The sequence below is a fragment of the Anas acuta genome, chromosome 18, assembly GCF_963932015.1.
Source record: "Anas acuta chromosome 18, bAnaAcu1.1, whole genome shotgun sequence".
In the NCBI taxonomy this organism is placed as follows: Eukaryota; Metazoa; Chordata; class Aves; order Anseriformes; family Anatidae; genus Anas; species Anas acuta.
In genome coordinates, this window is record NC_088996.1 from 9,643,020 (window position 1) to 9,659,487 (window position 16,468).

Below are 16,468 nucleotides of genomic sequence, written 5' to 3' on the forward strand. Positions count from 1 at the left end.
AGTAGAATGGGAACAAGTCTAGAACACCCTCTCCATCCTACAGCAGAAGGCTAAAAAAAGACAGAACCAGGACTTGGTCTAAGAGTGCAGAAGGCAACGTGATGCTCAGCACCTCACACAGTTCTCTCTGTCTCCCCACTTAGGAACCCAAGCACAAGCCGTGGAGCAGCCAGAAGCACTTACTGAAGTGAACTGAATGTTGATGGGCTCATTGCAGGACAGGGTCTGCTGTAAGGCTCTTAACTGCTTCACGTGGCTGCTGTCCCCAGCCTGCATCACCTCGTTCATGTGGAAGGTGCCGGGCAGCTTGGAGTCCACCATAATGACGACAGATAAGTCAGGCAGCCTGGCAGAAAGACACACACCATCAACAAGAACAGAGAGAACAGAGAGAGAAGAAAACTGTCTGGATAGCCACATGCCAGCCGGGGCAAACTTCCAGGACAGCCTAACCTGTTCTCTTCAGATGAGACCAAACTATCGGACCACAAGAAAGAGAAGTACATTAGAGCAGTTCACAAAGGGTACGTGTATTCGAGGAGTCTTAAACCCATTTCTAAATCTGAAATCTAGTTTAGAGGGGAGGAATCATGTGCAGGATGTTCAAGTGAGCCACCAAGAGCCACTTTAATTGCTGGCAATGACAGCCAAAAGCCCAAACAGGGAAAGAATAGCGATGTCAAGGTCCACAAAGTTGTTGCAAGCTTCCCGCATCAGTACCTAAAATGCTAAAAAGAGAGCTCTCTGCACAGCTCCTTCCTCCTCTAGAGCCTGTGATGTGTAAATGAGAGAACACGAGGCAGGACACAGCTGTGAGGTCATTGAAAAAATACCAGATGTACCTAACTCACCTTTTACTCTTTATTCCCCCTGGACTGGAATTTTCTAGCTCAGGACATGACTGCTTTAGAATATCATAGTATTTCTGTGATTTAAATTGAGTAGGAAACACCAGTGCCTTACAGCCAACCTGTGAAGGGAGACAGACACTCATAAGAAGTCATCCTGGGTTGATGTCAGGACATGGTAAAGAGCAGTCACCACTGATGCAAGAATGTGCACAGCGCTGTAACCCCACGCGGCAGGAGTTAGCCATTAACACTTCAGGGGGATTTTCTCCATGGCTGCTTTCTCAAAGCACATGAGCTGACTCCCCGGACTAAACCTGGAGCTTTTTCACGCTTTCCCAGTAAGAGCTGTGGTACAGAAAGTTAAAGATTCATTGAAGAACACGTAATAGGTCTTTGCAGGGTGAAGGTACAGCAGCCGCCCTCTCTTAGCTAGGTGTTCATTTTCTGTTGGCCAAGAAGCAGAGCTGCAGCCCGAGGTTCCCCCGTTCACAAAGGATCAGCGCTGTTCATTGCACTGCACAAGGCAGATGACTGATTTTTCAGATTTGGAGTCCCAACACTAACAAAAAAACCCAGCCCCAAAATAAAAACGTGTCAGCTGTTTTGAAAATTAAAACATTTTTAATTCAACCTTTACACGTACATGATCCTGAAACAACGCCCTTTAATTACTCCAATAATTTTTCAGCAGATGTGATTTGCTGAATTTGACCCAGATCTGCAAACTGTTTTCATCTTCCAAAAATCCACTCTTGTCAAATGAACTATTTAAGTAAATTATGTACTTGGCTGTTTTCGTTATTTTCCCAGGGTCCATGAAGTAAAGCGACCAAGGCTATGCCAGCACGTTATTCTTAAGTACCCTCTGGGGTGTGTCAGAAAGGAAGACAAACATTTGCTCAATTTATGGAACAGTCTGCCTGGAACCCAGGGGACTGTGTCTTTTCTGGCATGTTTTGGGGCTTTGTAACTTTTCACTACTAGTCACTTCAAACTACTATTCTGATGTAACCGGCTTTGAAAAACAGATGCTGTGTGAGGGGAGAGAGCAAGGCAGATGCTACATGAGAAAAGGGCCTTTAGTCAGGCACCTCCTACTTGATGTCAACTAAAAAGCAGCAGACCCTTTTTCAAAGGACCTGTCATACGAAAGGTGTCAACAGTTCACTTCACAAAGTCCCGGAAACAACAGCAGCAATCAGGGAGAATGGCTATTATTCGGTGTTTGTTACTCTATATACTGGAGGGTGGGAACCTGATGTAGCAAGAAAGGGACTGCACAAGCTGACATGATCCAACAGGCAAAGCTGAAAAATCCTTAGGGTTTTCATTGTGCAAAGAAACAAATACGATCAAATAATTAGCAGTGGTGAAGAAAATCAGAGATTCCAGTGCCAACGGTACAGAGGAAAGCTAGGAAAACTAGAAAACCTGCAAGGGTGAGACAGGAGTAATTCCCAATGGAGCTGAAGCCCATTCTGCTCTCACCCCTTCAACACTTCAGGTTTACACTAGAGAAGAAAATCAGAGCAGAATCTGACACAAATAGCTAGAAAGGAAAACAAAAGCTAAGTCCTACTGGAAAACAAATAAAATACTGACACTTCAGGAGAGATGCACAGGATGAAAGTCATAAGTTTACCTTTCCTGGCTCTGTTTAAGAAGAATGCAGAAGTCTTTTATCAAAGGGATCAAGTGGCAGCCAGAGAACAGCAACAGCTGGGACCACTACGCTGCAGTGTCATCCCCATAGTCACTGTGGTGGTGTTCCCTTTGCACGGTCAGCACCAGCTCTGTTCTCTGCCCAGCTCTCCCTACCTCTTCCTGATGTACTGAAGTGCTTAACTAGAAGTTTACCTCTGTACCGTGCCCCTACTACCCCCTTTAACAGACAGCTGCTTTTATGATTTCTCGTAAGAAATCAAGTAGCAATAACAGCAAGTGCCACACAAACCTTCCTGATGACAAACTCCAGCTCACGGGCCTGATAGGCGGGATTCACAGACACCTGAAGAGGGAGAAACAAGAAGATTAATCAGTTATCCCTGCCTTGAAAACTCTCTTCCCTAACGCATACTCCACTAGGAAAGTTCTCCCAGGGACAAGTCACAGTCAAAGCCTTTCCTGTCTGAGATACAGAATTAAGAGCTCACCACCACAAGGATCTCACGTTCATTAGAAAAGCAAGCTGAATCCTGTGTTTGCATGGCAGGCAAGTGAAGAAAAAAAAATACAGAGAAAAGATTTATGTGAGGTCACATAAACCACATGTGAGCCACAACAGTTTAGGAACAGACACGGGCCTCCTTTCTGCCCGGCAGACATTCAGTATGCTAAACTAAAGATGTTCAAAACTCAAGGACAATTCAAATTTCTTAAAGGACAGCCAGCAAAATACCAGCTTTGCCTTGTACAGCTCCCAGCAGAGGCAGTAGTGGCCACTGGAGCTGAGCTGACCACCAGGTTCCCACTGAGCCACGCTCACGCACCCCGTTACTGTTTCTTAGCAGACACTGAGAGGAACAATGTTGAAGTAAACACCCCAGATGTGGTACAATCTTTGCCACAGAGCAGTGTATAAATATGACATGCTCTGGTTAATGTACCAGGTCGTACAATCAAATGAAAATTTGGGGTGTGGAGGTTGGGCTCAATTTTTAAGTGAGCATTTGTACCATGAAGCAATACAGGTCCTATTTAGGAGGGACATAAATAACCGACAGCTGTTTAGGACAACAGCATGTCACCTAAAAATGGTCCTAAAGGCAAGCATGTTTCCATCTATAATTGTTTACTGCAAGCCATTTGCCAGCAGTTCACTTCCTTCTGCTCCTTCCTCTCAGCTCTGCAGTCTGTTTTCTGGCATAGCAGACGACGTGCTGAGGGCTGCACAGCTCTTGTTTAAATACTGGTTTCAGTTAAGAGCTAACATGCTGGGTATGAACATGGAAAATGTGTCAGACATCAAACTTTTCCCTCCAGCATAACCTATTGCTTTTTTGTCTCCTTTTCCTTTCTCAATACACCACTAAAAACCCAGAAACTCAGACTCAGTAAGACTTACCAGGATGATTCCTGCCTGGGCAGTTGCAAACTGCATGAGAACCCACTCGTATTTATTGGGACCCCACATTCCTAGCCGGTCTCCTTTCTTCAGGCCAAGAGCCAGAAGTCCAGCTGCTGCTTGGTCCACCTGTAAAATACAAGACAAGTGCCTGAGGATCTCAAACAGCATGCATCAGGGGATATTCATTTCCAGGCACTACTTTCTGGGGAAGAACCATCACCTTTGCAACTGAAATCAAACAGAGCATGCCTCTGCTGCACAGTCTGTCAGCTTACTGCTGCAGCAATATTGTATTCTGGTTGTAAAAGTACCTCGTGTGGACGCTCACCTACCTGTCATGGCACTGAAAAACATCAAAACTGCCAGGAGGTGGATCAGAGTGCTACAATGAAATGGTTCGGGCAACGTAAGGGTGATTTATAAATAACTCGGTGGGCCCATGGCACCTCAGGCCATCAGGGAAGAGACAACATATAGATGGGCTTGTGATCGAGGGGTGATCCTGACCATGGACCCCACTGCACACGTTATCCACGGATGTGGAGCAAGCCAAGTGGTTAAAGCCTCTCTGGCATGGCAGACAGCACCATCTTCCCCCGCTGTGCCAGCCCAGAGGGGTTTGCTTCTGTGCTGCTTTTGCTCTGCTTCCACTGCCGTAAGCATTCCCCCAGGGCACTTGCCATCATCCAAAAGTCAGTGTCACGGAATCACAGAATATCCTGAGATGGAAGGGACCCACGAGGACCACTGAGCCCACCTCCTGGCTCCACATGAGACCACCCTAAAAGCAAGCTGTATTTCTGAGAGCATTGCCCAAAGCTTCTTGAATTCTGGCAGGCTCGCTGCTGTGATCACGGCCCTGGGGAGCCCATTCCAGGACAGACACAGAGCACTGGGCACTTTACTTGCTCAGCAGTATCCAAAGGCAGCTGACAGCCTTCACTTCTGCAAACATCCTCCCCACGCCCACACGGGTAAACCCACAGGGTGGCACGTGGTGTTGCCCACTACATGCTCTCTCTTCAGCAAAGGAACACTTACTACCAATAGCTGAGCTACTGGTCCACATGGGTGGGTGAAAAGACATATTCTGCCTCTCTTCAAGCTGCTGGATCAGGTTCTCCATAGCCAACATGCAGGGAAATAGAGGAAAAAGACTTCCTTTGTACTGCTGGTGTTGGCCAGCCAGCACAGCCGCTGTTGGTTCCTCTCCATCTTCCCAGGTCATTACTGCCAGTGAGCTGGTGCACGGCAATGGTGAGCTCCACACAACGTTCTGCCACGTGGATCACACGCACTTGACTTCATCTGGGCCTCTGACATTGCCCAGGTCACCAGAAAGCACCTCCAGCACGGCTAATTCCCTTGGGTACTGGATGCCCCTCTCCATGGTGTCCACGTGCCCTGAGGGATGCCTTTCCTGTAGGAGTCACCTGCAGAGCGTGAGGGCTTTGCCCCTTTTCCAGTTGCCTTGTCAGTGTCTCCTTCCCTAGAGAGGGATCCCGCTGCCTGGCTTCACAGCCCTTTAACTCCATGTTACTGGCCCCGTTATCCCAGCATCGCAGCAGCCAGGTGACAATGTGCTCACCTGGACAATGGCTGAAATCTCTTCACAGATCTCGCAGCTCACCCTAGGATAAATTTCTTTCCTTACCAACCAGATGACTTCTGCTTCCACTGTTTTTGGCCTGAGCTGGCGCTCTGCTTCTGCTGCAGCACCTGGTGCAGGGGCTGGATCCGATCTCGAGGCATTCTCTTCCCCTGAGGGCACTCGATGGTGCTGACCAACATTTGCTAGGTGCACAGCAGACCCCAGCACAGTGGGGCAAGCTGTAAATCTCTGGCATTGCCAGGGGCAGGGCACACCTTTGGTAAAGATTCTGCCATTTTTTTATTTGTAGGTTTCCACACTTGTTCACGGGAAGTCTGTAACCATTGGAGGTGACAATGACAACTGTGCTAAATCCCACACACCCTGTCACCCAGAACTGTCCTGCCTCAGGGCAGGATATTCTTAAGGGTATTCTTAACCCACAATCAGGAGACAGAGCAATAGGACCAGGCTGGTTTGCGCAGCCCAGGGATACGCCAAAATCTCAAGAGAAGGGGGAGGGAAAGGGGAGAGCGTCCTCCCTCATCTCCTCCACTGACTGGCTCTCTGAGGAGAAAGGGAAAATGTATAATCGTTATTAGTTTCCAAGAAACAGTTCCCAAAGCAAGATGACGGAAATGCTGAGTGCAAATACCAGATTAGGCTCACAACCGGTACTTCTATCGTCTCGTAAGCCAATGTTACACAGCCCAGCAAAGTGATAAAACCAGAAGCCACCGTAAAGCAATGACAAACAGTGAAACAGGAAGCACGCCCAGCAAGGAAGGGGTTACATAACACAACTCTGACAGCAAACATTGAGAGCAAATAAATCACTCTGGTGGCCAGCAAGCTTTAAACAAATACAATTACAGCAAATTATAAACAAATTTGTTCTCTCTAACACCCTCCGGTCAGACCTGCCGTTACCCCAACCCTTCACACCCCACACTAGGTGCCACAGGGGCTGTTGTGATTTAACCCAGCAGGGAGCTCAGCACCACACAGCCGTTTGCTCACTGCTCTCCCAGTGGGATGGGGGACAGAATCGGAAAGGGGTAGAAGGGCAGGAGCTCGTGGGTGGAGGGGCAGTTTAATAAAAAAGAAAAAAATTAAAAAGAATTAAAAACAAGCGATGCACAATGACATTGCTCAGCACCTTCTGAAAGATGCCCAGCCTGTCCCCAAGTGACAGCAGCCCCCCCAGTTTCAGGGCTGAGCCCTAAGGCCATGTGGTGGGGAACATCCCTCTGAGCAGCCCGGCTCAGCTGGCCCGCCTGTGTCCCCTCCTGGCTCCTGGGGCACCCCCGTGCTCCTCGCTGGCAGGGCAGCACGGGGAGCCCAAAGCCCTTGACTTTGCTGACAGTTGCATTCGTGTTAGGACCAGAAATCCCAACACACTCAGGAGCTCTGCAAGTCGGCGCAGAGTGACACAAGAGCTGGAGTCTGCTCGGGTGACAGAAATGACTCAGCCCACTCCAATTACAGCCACTATGTTAAATACAAAAGTTCCTTCTGAGATGTGAAGTAAGCACTTTACGGGGCATGACTCACAAGGAGGACAAAGGCAGCACACACCCCTCATGCGTTCACCCAGGCCATGCTGTTACTGTGGGCTCGGGGCCAGGCCAGAGATGCACACTGGACAAACCTCACTGCTGAGCTAAGGGCTGAAGCCAGCTCTGATGCCTCCACCGTAGCTGTTGCTGCCAGAATCTGGCTGTTTGGGCTCCCTGACAGGCGAAGCAGACGCTCACCTCCTCTTTGAACTGAGCAAATGTTTTCCGAACCCCATCTCGGACGAAGACGAAGGCCTCACGGTCAGGAAAGCGCTCAGCCGTCTGGTCCAGGCACTGGCCCACGGTTTTGTTTAGAAGCGGAATGTCCACGGCCCCCTGGACATAGCTGTTGGTCGCCCGCTGGGATGCAGCGGATCTCCTTGTGTGCAGGGCACTGTGAAGGAAAAGAAGGCATGAAATAAATGCCAGCAGGGTTTTCTCTGCTGTCACACACCCCCAGAGCTCTCCCTGCCCCTTGACTGGGGTGATAATCCCAGTTTACCTCACCGCTGTCGTAACGTTGTAATCTAAGACCCAAATGGTTCCTAAGCCACAAGGTTCAGAGCAGGGCTCTGGTTACAAAAGAGTGTATTTTATTTTTTTTTTAATACAACCCATCAATGCAATCCTCCCTGCCTGCAAGGACTATCAGTCTGCCTGCAGTACCAGGAGTTTACGCATGAGGGTTAAAAGTCTTGGCAGTTCATCCCTGGGTCATCTTTTACAGCCCTTCCTTGCGCTGTTCCAGCCTCGGTTTCTCTGCCTTGAGCTCCACCCAGATGAAGGACCATAAAATACCAAACCGAATCACCAGACAAAGGTGGAAGGTGTTTGTTTGTGTTTTTCTCCTCCCCAGAGCTCAAGGGCTCACTCTCAGGAGGTGCAACCAGTGCCTCCCACTGAGGTAAGCAGACAGCTCTTGCTTTGCATCAGCTCCAACAGCATTTCAGCAGTCGGCTGTTAGAGAGTCACAGGATCACAGAGGAGCTGAGGCTGGCACGGATGTCACCTGCTCCAGCCTCCTGCCCCTGCAGGACCACCAAAAACTAGCTGCCCAGGACCACATCCAGGCAGTGTTTGAGGACGGAGACTCCACAACCTCCCCAGGCAACTTGTGCCAGTGCACAGTCACCCACACGGTAGAGGGAAGCTTCCTGACATCCAGAGAACCCTCCTGCGTTTCACTTCATGCCCGCTGCCTCTTCTCCTGGGGCTGGGCACCACAGAAATAAGTCTGGCTCCGTCCTCTTTGCAGCCTCCCTTCAGGTACTTGCAGCCTCCTAAGAGAGAAGCTCCCCTCCCACCCCCTCCTTGGGCTCTCTCCATCTTCCCCCTGGCCCGAGGAGCCCAGAACTGGACCCAGCACTCCAGGTGTGGCCTCAGCAGTGCTGGGCAGAGAAGGATCCCCTCCCTCAGGCTCCTGGCAATGCTTTGCCTCAGGCAGTGCAGGGTATCATTAGCCTTCCTTGCAGCAAGTGCACATTTCTGGCTCGTGTTCAACTTGGTGTCCACCAGGACCCTCAGGGCCTTTTCTACCGAGCTGCTTTCCAGCTGGGTGGCCTCCAGCATGTCCTGGTGCCTGAGGTTATTCCCCTCGAGCACAGGGTTTTGCATTTCTTCCTTTGCCTCCCTTCGGGCAACAAAGAAAACTGCTTCTGGCATCTCTAAATATCTGGACGGGTTATTGATTTGGCAGTTTCCTGAGAGATTGTAAATGGCTTTGATCTTGCTACAATATGAAAAGGTGCAAATAACGTGGAAGGTGTGCAGGAAAACCTGTGTGTAGGCAAATTCCCCAGACTGGCTTCCCTCGGCTGGAAAGAGCCGAAGAATGAGAAAGTGAAAGTTAAAATCAAAGTCAGAGAGACGTCATCTTAACCTTCCCCGAGAAGGCCTGCAGAAAACAGGAAATTCTCATCTCACAGAATAAAAACTGCTTAGAGGAGTTCAAAGAAGTTGAGCTGTACCCGAGAGGAGCTGGCGAAGTCAGGGGCTGTGTACGCAGCGCTAAGTGGGCTGCGAGCACTTCACTGTCTCTGTGAAATGCACTGAAGAGAGTTTATGGTCCTGAGGACAGCATCAATAAAACGAGGAGCTAGCAGATGGATGAGGGGAGGGAGCTGCAAAGATAATAAAGCAGGCGTGCGAGGTAGAGGAGCCTACACCCACCACAAACACTGGGAGGACAACACGGGAGGTGTTCCAGCAGAGAACCTCGGCAGAAATGGCACGACAAAATACCTGAGAGAGGCGCAGAGAAACTGTATTTGAGGCCAAACTGGAGAGATGGGGGCAGGGCAGCAGGAAAAGTGTTTTCAAATCATTTTGGCTTTCCCTGAGGTCTGCCCACCAGCTGCCTCGCTCAGTGGAAAAGCTGCAGCCTCCCCTGGAACCACAGCTCGCAGAGATGCAGATGCTGCCACTCCTCTCCCTGCTTTCTCACCACTTGCTCCTTCCCTGAGCCTTCCTCCACCCAAGCAGCCTCCCAGCACCCTGCAGGCCTCCCTGGGCTCTCTTGCCTCCGTCCTCACTTCTTCCCTGCTTTCCTCCAGGCTCTCAGCTTCCCCGTTCCCGATGCAGGAAGGACAGGGTTAAGGAACACATTTGGGGCACACGGTGCTGAGGCAATGTCCTGCGTTTAAAGCGGGGGGCAGATCTGTGAGAGGAAAAAAACAGAGCAGCCTGAAATAACATAATGGCTGGGTACAATGGTGCCAACCTTCTGCAAAGACTCGGTGCTATTTACTACAGGAGATTTGCCTTCCTGCCCACAAGATGCAAGCAGCAGCATGTAGCTGCTTCCTCTAAAGGGTGAGCACAACAAGCTTTTAGCTTCCAGGCAGGGAGTTCTGCTCTGAGAGCTCAGCGGTGACTGAACCTCCTTCCCCGTTCCTTTCCGGGGATGGAGAGCTCTGCAGCTCCCGCTCACTCCACTCAGGCAGTCATTTCTAGCAGTCTTGTAGGGCAATTTACACTAAGGCTGTACAAGGGTCACCAGAGAAGGAGAAGGGAGGCCACAACCAAGCAAACATTACAGAGAATTACTGTTTCTTGTTTGAAAGCTCCTGGGCAAGGCAGGTATAAAAACCAGGAGATGAAAGAGAGCTCTGAAGAACAAAAGCCTTTTATAAAGGGTGAGAAATCTCTCCCTAACCCAAGGGAAGGAGGAACGTTCCTAACAAAGCAATAAAAACCACCCCAGCCATTGTCACTTGCTGTCGGTGACCAGGTAAGCCCTCGTGCTGCTGGAGAGAGCTTTTAGAGGAGCCGCTGCAGTTTCTGGCACATTGGAGGTGGAAACCACAAACTGTTTGCAACGACATTAAGTGGCGGGCACTACGGCCTCACCTCTCTGAAGCCAGGTCGCCTCCAGCTGCAGTAGAAGCAGAACCTGTCCCTGAACACAGCTCCAGCTGCAGCACAGAGAGAAGCGGCTCCCTCCCGTGCTCAGCTCCCGCAGGCAGCCTGGAAAGGGCAGAGAGCAAACGCTGACCGGGCTGCGCACGAGCCCTTTCACCAAGTGTCCTCCCAGAGCTCACCTCGAGCTGAGTGGGCTGAGGGCTTGGGGCTTTGCTGGGCAAACAGAAGCATTTCATCAGCTGCTCGGTTCCTCTTGGGACACAGAGCAGGGGAAGTGTCACTAATAGCAGGGAAAAAAAACAAAACAGAAAGTTGCTCTGCCATCTTTCCCTAGCATGTGACTGACCAAAAATAAAAACAAAATAGACTGAAGATAGAAAGGAAAACTGTGAGAAATTCAGTCCAAATGCAGAGGGTCCAGAGCTGAAGCAGCTTCATGCCTTCTGCCACCAGCCTCTTGCTCTCCCAAGCTCCTTGCACAGCCTTCTGCCGCTGGCAGCGAGGGTGAGTGCCACACTGCCAGGACCTGACAAAGCACAGACCAGACCAGGCCTCCTGCTCTTACTCTCTCCTTTTTTTTTCCAGGCCTGAAGAGCCAGAGGGTTTCACTGACCTCCCAGCAAGCAGAATTCCACCCTCCCTCCATACGTAATGGTTTGTTTTCTCTGTGCAAACGCTGGAGTCCCTCCTGCAGTCCCTACAAAGTGCAGAAAAGTTGAAGGGCCCAATCCTCACTCACAACATGCAAAGCCAGAGCCAAACACAGCTCCTCCTCCAGTCCTCACAGCTCCCTCCCTGCCCCCAAACGCGGGGACAAAAGAATGTCCAAGACCAGGGAAAGATTTCTTTATAAAGCCCTGCACTTTAAAATCCTTCTGCAAAAAGCCAACGGTTAGCCTCGGTGCGAGAACACGCGCAGCTCATTCTCACAAGTCCCAGCCGTTCACACCCTCACTTGCAGCTTTAAAATTAGGGTCTAAGGCGCCTCGTGCTCATAACCCAGAGCCACGACCTCTTCTCAAAGTGCCTCCTCGCACGGCCTCTGCAGAAACACTGAAGAAGCAAAATTCACAGCTGTCACTTGTCAGAGTTCCCTGAATTCCAGGCTGATGTTGCAAGCACTTCAGCGTTTCCATAGCACGCATTTCTTGGCCGTGGTGTGGGTCGAAGAGAGGTGTGGGACAAAGCAAAGCAGGGCTCTGGAGGCACTGCATGGAAGGAACAAGGCAGGCACGTGATCCCTCAATTACCAGCAGCACCGTGCTGAAAAAGATGCCAGAAGCAACAGCGAGTGTTGAACTGGAAGAGTGCTTCGAGAGGCCTCTACGTAGAGGGCTCCAAAGGATTTAGAAATATTTGTTTTGTTCCTCTTTGTTTCAGAAGACAAATAATTCCCCCTCCACCTTCCCCTAGCAAAGAGCTGGCACTGCTGGAGATAAAGGAAGCCTGCTGGGCCTCGCTCTGATCCTACGGCAGCTCTCAGGTCCCTGCCTCAGCTGGAGGAGAGCAAATAAACTCCACGTGCTCCTGGGTTTCAGCACGCTGATGAACACTACTCCTGGGGAGTGCGTGCCCTCTTTCAGCAGCACATTCCAGCAGCAACCAGCCTGCCGTGCTGCAAACAAGCCAAGCTCATCACCAGGCTGCCCCTCACTCTAGGAACTTCAGAGTTCAGCAGCGTAACCTGGGGAAAAGCAACTTCCCTCCTTGGCGTGCATGGAGGGAAGGCGGGCAGCTGGATCCTGGCAGCTGGATCCTGGCACTCCTGCCTGGCCGTGAGCAGCAGAAGCCATCAAACTTAATAAAGCACTCCTGGCTAATCTCAGGGGCTATGTATGAATAGCCTGGACTAACATTTTATCGCTGTTGACAGAAGACAAGCAGTTTCATTTTTCACCTTTAACTCTTCCTGTCTCTATAGAAATTATCAGAAGAGCAGCACGGGGCAGAGGCATCGGTGTAACCATTTGTCCTACTACAGGGAGTACATCAAAAGCTCCAGCTTTGCAACCGGGAGGGACGCTGACCTGACCTGTGGCACTCCCCCTGCACCTATATAAAAGGCTCTGCCCTCCCGTGGCTTCGGATTGAACCCGGCTACAGAGGTCGTGTTTGGAGAGGTTCACAGGCTCCTCAGCCAGCTCCTTTGTTCTGGAAAGTCAACCGCGATCATCTCCCTGAAAAATAACTTCGGGGTCTTTTATGTAACGCGACTGCAATAAAAGGGTGGTGAAAGCTACCTCTGCTCTGCAACGCCTTGCCTCTTCCTTGCTCTTTAAAGCAACTCTTTTGACAGAGGGTTAATGGGGTTTGATTACTGGTTATTTTGTTTGTTTTAGCTTGAGTAATGACAGTCTCCAAAGCTTTAACAGAGTCCTCAGATCTCAATTCCATCAGACAGCAGAATACTTTCTCCACTGCACCTCTTTCCCTTCCACCCTCTTCCTGCCAGAAGGAAAAGCGCTGCCTGATACTAACAGCAGAATTTTAAAAACGTTTCTGTTCCTAGGAGGAGTTTACTCCTTTAAATTTGCATTGCATCCCACTGCTTTGGGCTCCTGCCCCTCAGCCCCACTTGAAATTCTAGTCTGGAGCCCAAACCGCAACAAACTTTGCCTTGCTTCTCTTCTGACCCCGTTTCTTGAGAAGAGTATTTGTGGTGGCAGTCCTGGCCCCGGCACCACCTCACTCTCTCTGTGAACCCAGCTGAAAGGAAACACCTGGACCTCACGTGTGAAGAGCAAGAGCTGCCCCTTGTGGAGTCACTCGCTGCAAGCCATGCCTCCTCAGGAGGATTACTCCCTGAATTTCAACTAATATTCCCAAGCCCCTTTCCCAATCAGTTCTTTCCCTTTTGCTGTTTTCTCCCAAGAACTCGCTCTGAGAGGCAGCGATGAACAACAGCAATCACTGGCCAGGCTCCAGAGCTCCTCGGTGCCAAGGACCGGCTGGCACCTTGTTGCCCCTCAGCACCCTGCCCACTCTCTGCAGGGCCCGGTGCCAGCAGGGATGCTGCCCTCACAGCAGGGTGCTAGGGGAAGAGGAGAAGCTGCTGGGTCCATCTCCTGCTGCTGCAGCACGAAGGGAGCTGCTGCCCAGCTGCAGGCACATGCTCCCATCCCTCTGCACACTGTGCTGGCCTCATCCCTGCCCCTTATGTTCCCTCCACCCCCCAGGACAGGGCCCCTGTCTCCTGCCGCTTTGGGGGGGGTTATAGGGAAGCCACGAGACAGTGACACACGCTTAGAGGAAACCCCCAGCACTCCGAGCTGAACCTGACCTCTCTGCACTGCGACCACCCCCAAATTCCCCGTCCCCTCTACCCCCACCTTGCACCACTGCTCCTTAAAGTCCCTTACAGCCCCTTAAAGCCCCTTAAAGTCCCTTACAGCCCTTAAGGCCCCTTAAGGTCCCTTACAGCCCCTTACAGCCGCCTAAGGTCCATTATAGCTCCTTAAGGTCCCTTAAAGTCCCTTACAGCCCCTTAAGGTCCCTTGAGGTCCCTTACAGCCCCTTAAGGTCCCCTATAGCTCCTTACAGCCCCTTAAGGTCCCTTAGAGCTCCTTCCAGCCCCTTGAGGTCCCTTCCAGCCCCAACCCCACCCCGTCCCGCAGCCCCCCCAGAGCTCCCCCTTCCCTACCGGCCCCGCAGGAGGAGCAGCGCCCGGCGGGGCAGCGCTGCGAGCCGGGCGGCGGTGGCCATGCCCATGCGGCCGGGGGCAGCGGCAGCCGGGAGCCGGGCGGTGGCAGCGGCGGCGGCGGCCGGGGCGGTGGGGGGGGCCGGGCCGGGCCGGGCTGGGTCGGGCAGGGGCGGTGCGCACCGGGAACCGCCTCGGTCCCGGCCGAGCCTGGCCCCGGGGGGCTGCGGAAGGGGCTGGGTTAGGGAAGGGGCCACCCTCGGCACCCCCCCGGGTGCTTTCCTGGGAGTGGGGTGGGATGGGGTGGGATGCGCTCCCTCCGGCTCGCCGCCCCCCCGGCGGTGCCAGCAGGGGGAGCAGATAAAGAAAGGATGGGGGAGCCCCAAGGGGAAGGCTGCGTGGCCCAGGGTGGGGGTCGTGGGTGCTGGGACCCCCCAGCCCCTGCCCATCGCCCCCCTGGCTTCTGCCACCACCCCGCACCGCAGCCCCGCTCCCTGGTGCTCCAGAGCTGGGCGGGCTATGGGGGACCCCACAGCAGCGCTGACACTTGGGGTGCACATGCGTTGTCCCCCGTGGGATAGCACCGACAGGCTTTTTGGGCACGGCGTGGCACGGTGGCAAAGCCCAGCTCGTTTTGGTGGAAGGGCTGGGGATGTGTTTGAAGCCTTGATGGCCTCGCAGGCAGGCTGCCAGCGCGGGGCTGTTTCTCGCTTGGCCACTGACCTGTGGGGTGATCGCCAGCACTCGTTCTGCTTCTGGTCCTCCTCCCACGCTCTGCCCGGGTGGATGCGGGTTCAGCAAGCAGAGTCTGCACAGCACGCTGCGCTGTGCTGAGCACGAGAGGGCTCACGAGCAAGGGAATCAGTACTGGCCACAGAATCAGCGTGTCTGAGGCATCAAAGCCATAAAATACGCTCGTAACACAGCCCGGTAGTGAAACGCTGACTGCCACATCTCCCCTCCCGGCTGGTTGGTTTTCGAAACAGACTTTGGATTTTCCCTCATGCACATCTTGTTCACAAAGCACAAGGAGTTTGCTCGGTGGTAGCAATGACAGCGTTTTCTGTGGCTGGAGGAGGGGAAATCTTTGTCTTTGAAATGTGAAAAATTGGCTGCAGCTGTGCACAGGGCACTGGGCAAAGCTGTGGGAATCTCCTCCAGCCCCTGACCCCCTCTCTTCGTGTTTTTGCTGTTCCTCCACGCTTTCTCTTGCAGAGCAGGCAGATGTGCCCCTTGGTATGATTTGTCTGCCTCGTGCAGGTTTGAAGGCTTGTTAGACACACACAGGTGTTTGCACATGTCAGTCCCACTCAAATCAGGTACTAGGTGAGTTTCTGTGTTTTTGGAGATGCTGTGAGGCCACCTGACAGCCATGGCCAGAAGTCATCTCCTCCACTGCTGCAGCAAAGCCCAGTGCAGTTAGCTGTATCTGTACTGCAGGAGCATCAGCGTTGTGCTCGGTGTTGTTTAACCACAGAGGGGAAAAAAAAAACACAACTGTGATCTAAAAAACCCTCACCTTAAAAACAAACAAACAGAAGTCATGCTGAGTTTCAGGCTGACCTTTCTTTCCCCACTCGGATCACAGCTACTGAGTGAAGGCCGGTTAGGTATTAAAGAATTGCACGGGAGTTAACGTGACCTTCGTGTCTGGGTACGTCCGTCTGAGATGGTCAAAGCCTGAGACTTTGAGATGGCAGCCTGGCACGTAACACTCCACATGCCACCGAGTGATAAATAATTCTAATAAAGATTTAAAAATCTGCCTGGAAGTTAATCACGGGTAGGTGGCACATACTCCAGGCATTCCAGTCTCTGCAGCCAAGCACATATGAAGGTATTTTCTACACGTGCAAAAGGTCTCGCCCAGGTCCCCTCTGAAAGTTGCTGAGGCACAGGGGAGGTTCTTGCGTAAGCAGACCTCGCTTTTCTCACAGGAGGGCTCTGTAATGTCAGCTTGCCGCTGGGAGGTGCAAAAACCTGCTTTGTAAACCTCCAGAACCTCCTGGGTGGGAGCATGTCAGCTTCAGGCAAATTTCATTACGCTTTCTATAAGACAAATCCGTGTCTGCTGTTTGTGATGCCTTTGCTCGCAGACTCCTGTGATCTCAGTTCCATCTGCGCTGAGGTGAGCAGATCTCAGTGCTGGGAGAGGCCTGGAGGCAACTCAAAGCCTCACCAAGGCGCCCGAGGGGCAGATGTGCTGGAGCAGTTCTGAACAACTGTGCCCGATCGTGTACACCACAATTTGCATAGGGGCCAGCAAAGCCAAGCCTGGTACTTGCTGCAATCCCATTACTGGGTGATACCAATTTGGCTCTGTCCCCGGCTCCTTTTTTTTTGACTTTCCCAGCGGCGGGTCAGGCGAGGCAAGAGAGCACTTTGTGTAGTGCTGGAGTTCTG

At 51.9% G+C, this 16,468-nt stretch overlaps 1 protein-coding gene across 2 annotated transcripts in view; it reads right to left on the reverse strand.

The window, feature by feature from the left end:
• The window catches only part of ACSF2 (acyl-CoA synthetase family member 2), a 39,158-nt gene extending 24,012 nt beyond the window's left edge, over positions 1–15,146 (reverse strand). The window contains exons 1-6 of one of the 2 annotated variants that reach the window (XM_068654876.1): positions 14,789–15,146; positions 7,267–7,462; positions 3,916–4,044; positions 2,806–2,859; positions 852–970; positions 184–346 (exon numbers count right to left, since the gene is read on the reverse strand). In XM_068654876.1, the coding sequence (XP_068510977.1) occupies positions 184–346; positions 852–970; positions 2,806–2,859; positions 3,916–3,984 (405 nt within the window). In that variant the 5' untranslated portion in view covers positions 3,985–4,044; positions 7,267–7,462; positions 14,789–15,146. Of the gene's footprint in view, positions 1–183; positions 347–851; positions 971–2,805; positions 2,860–3,915; positions 4,045–7,266; positions 7,463–14,068; positions 14,237–14,788 lie in introns of those variants that run through there. The other variant, XM_068654875.1, reaches the window with a different exon arrangement.
• Between the last annotated feature and the right edge of the window lie 1,322 nt (positions 15,147–16,468).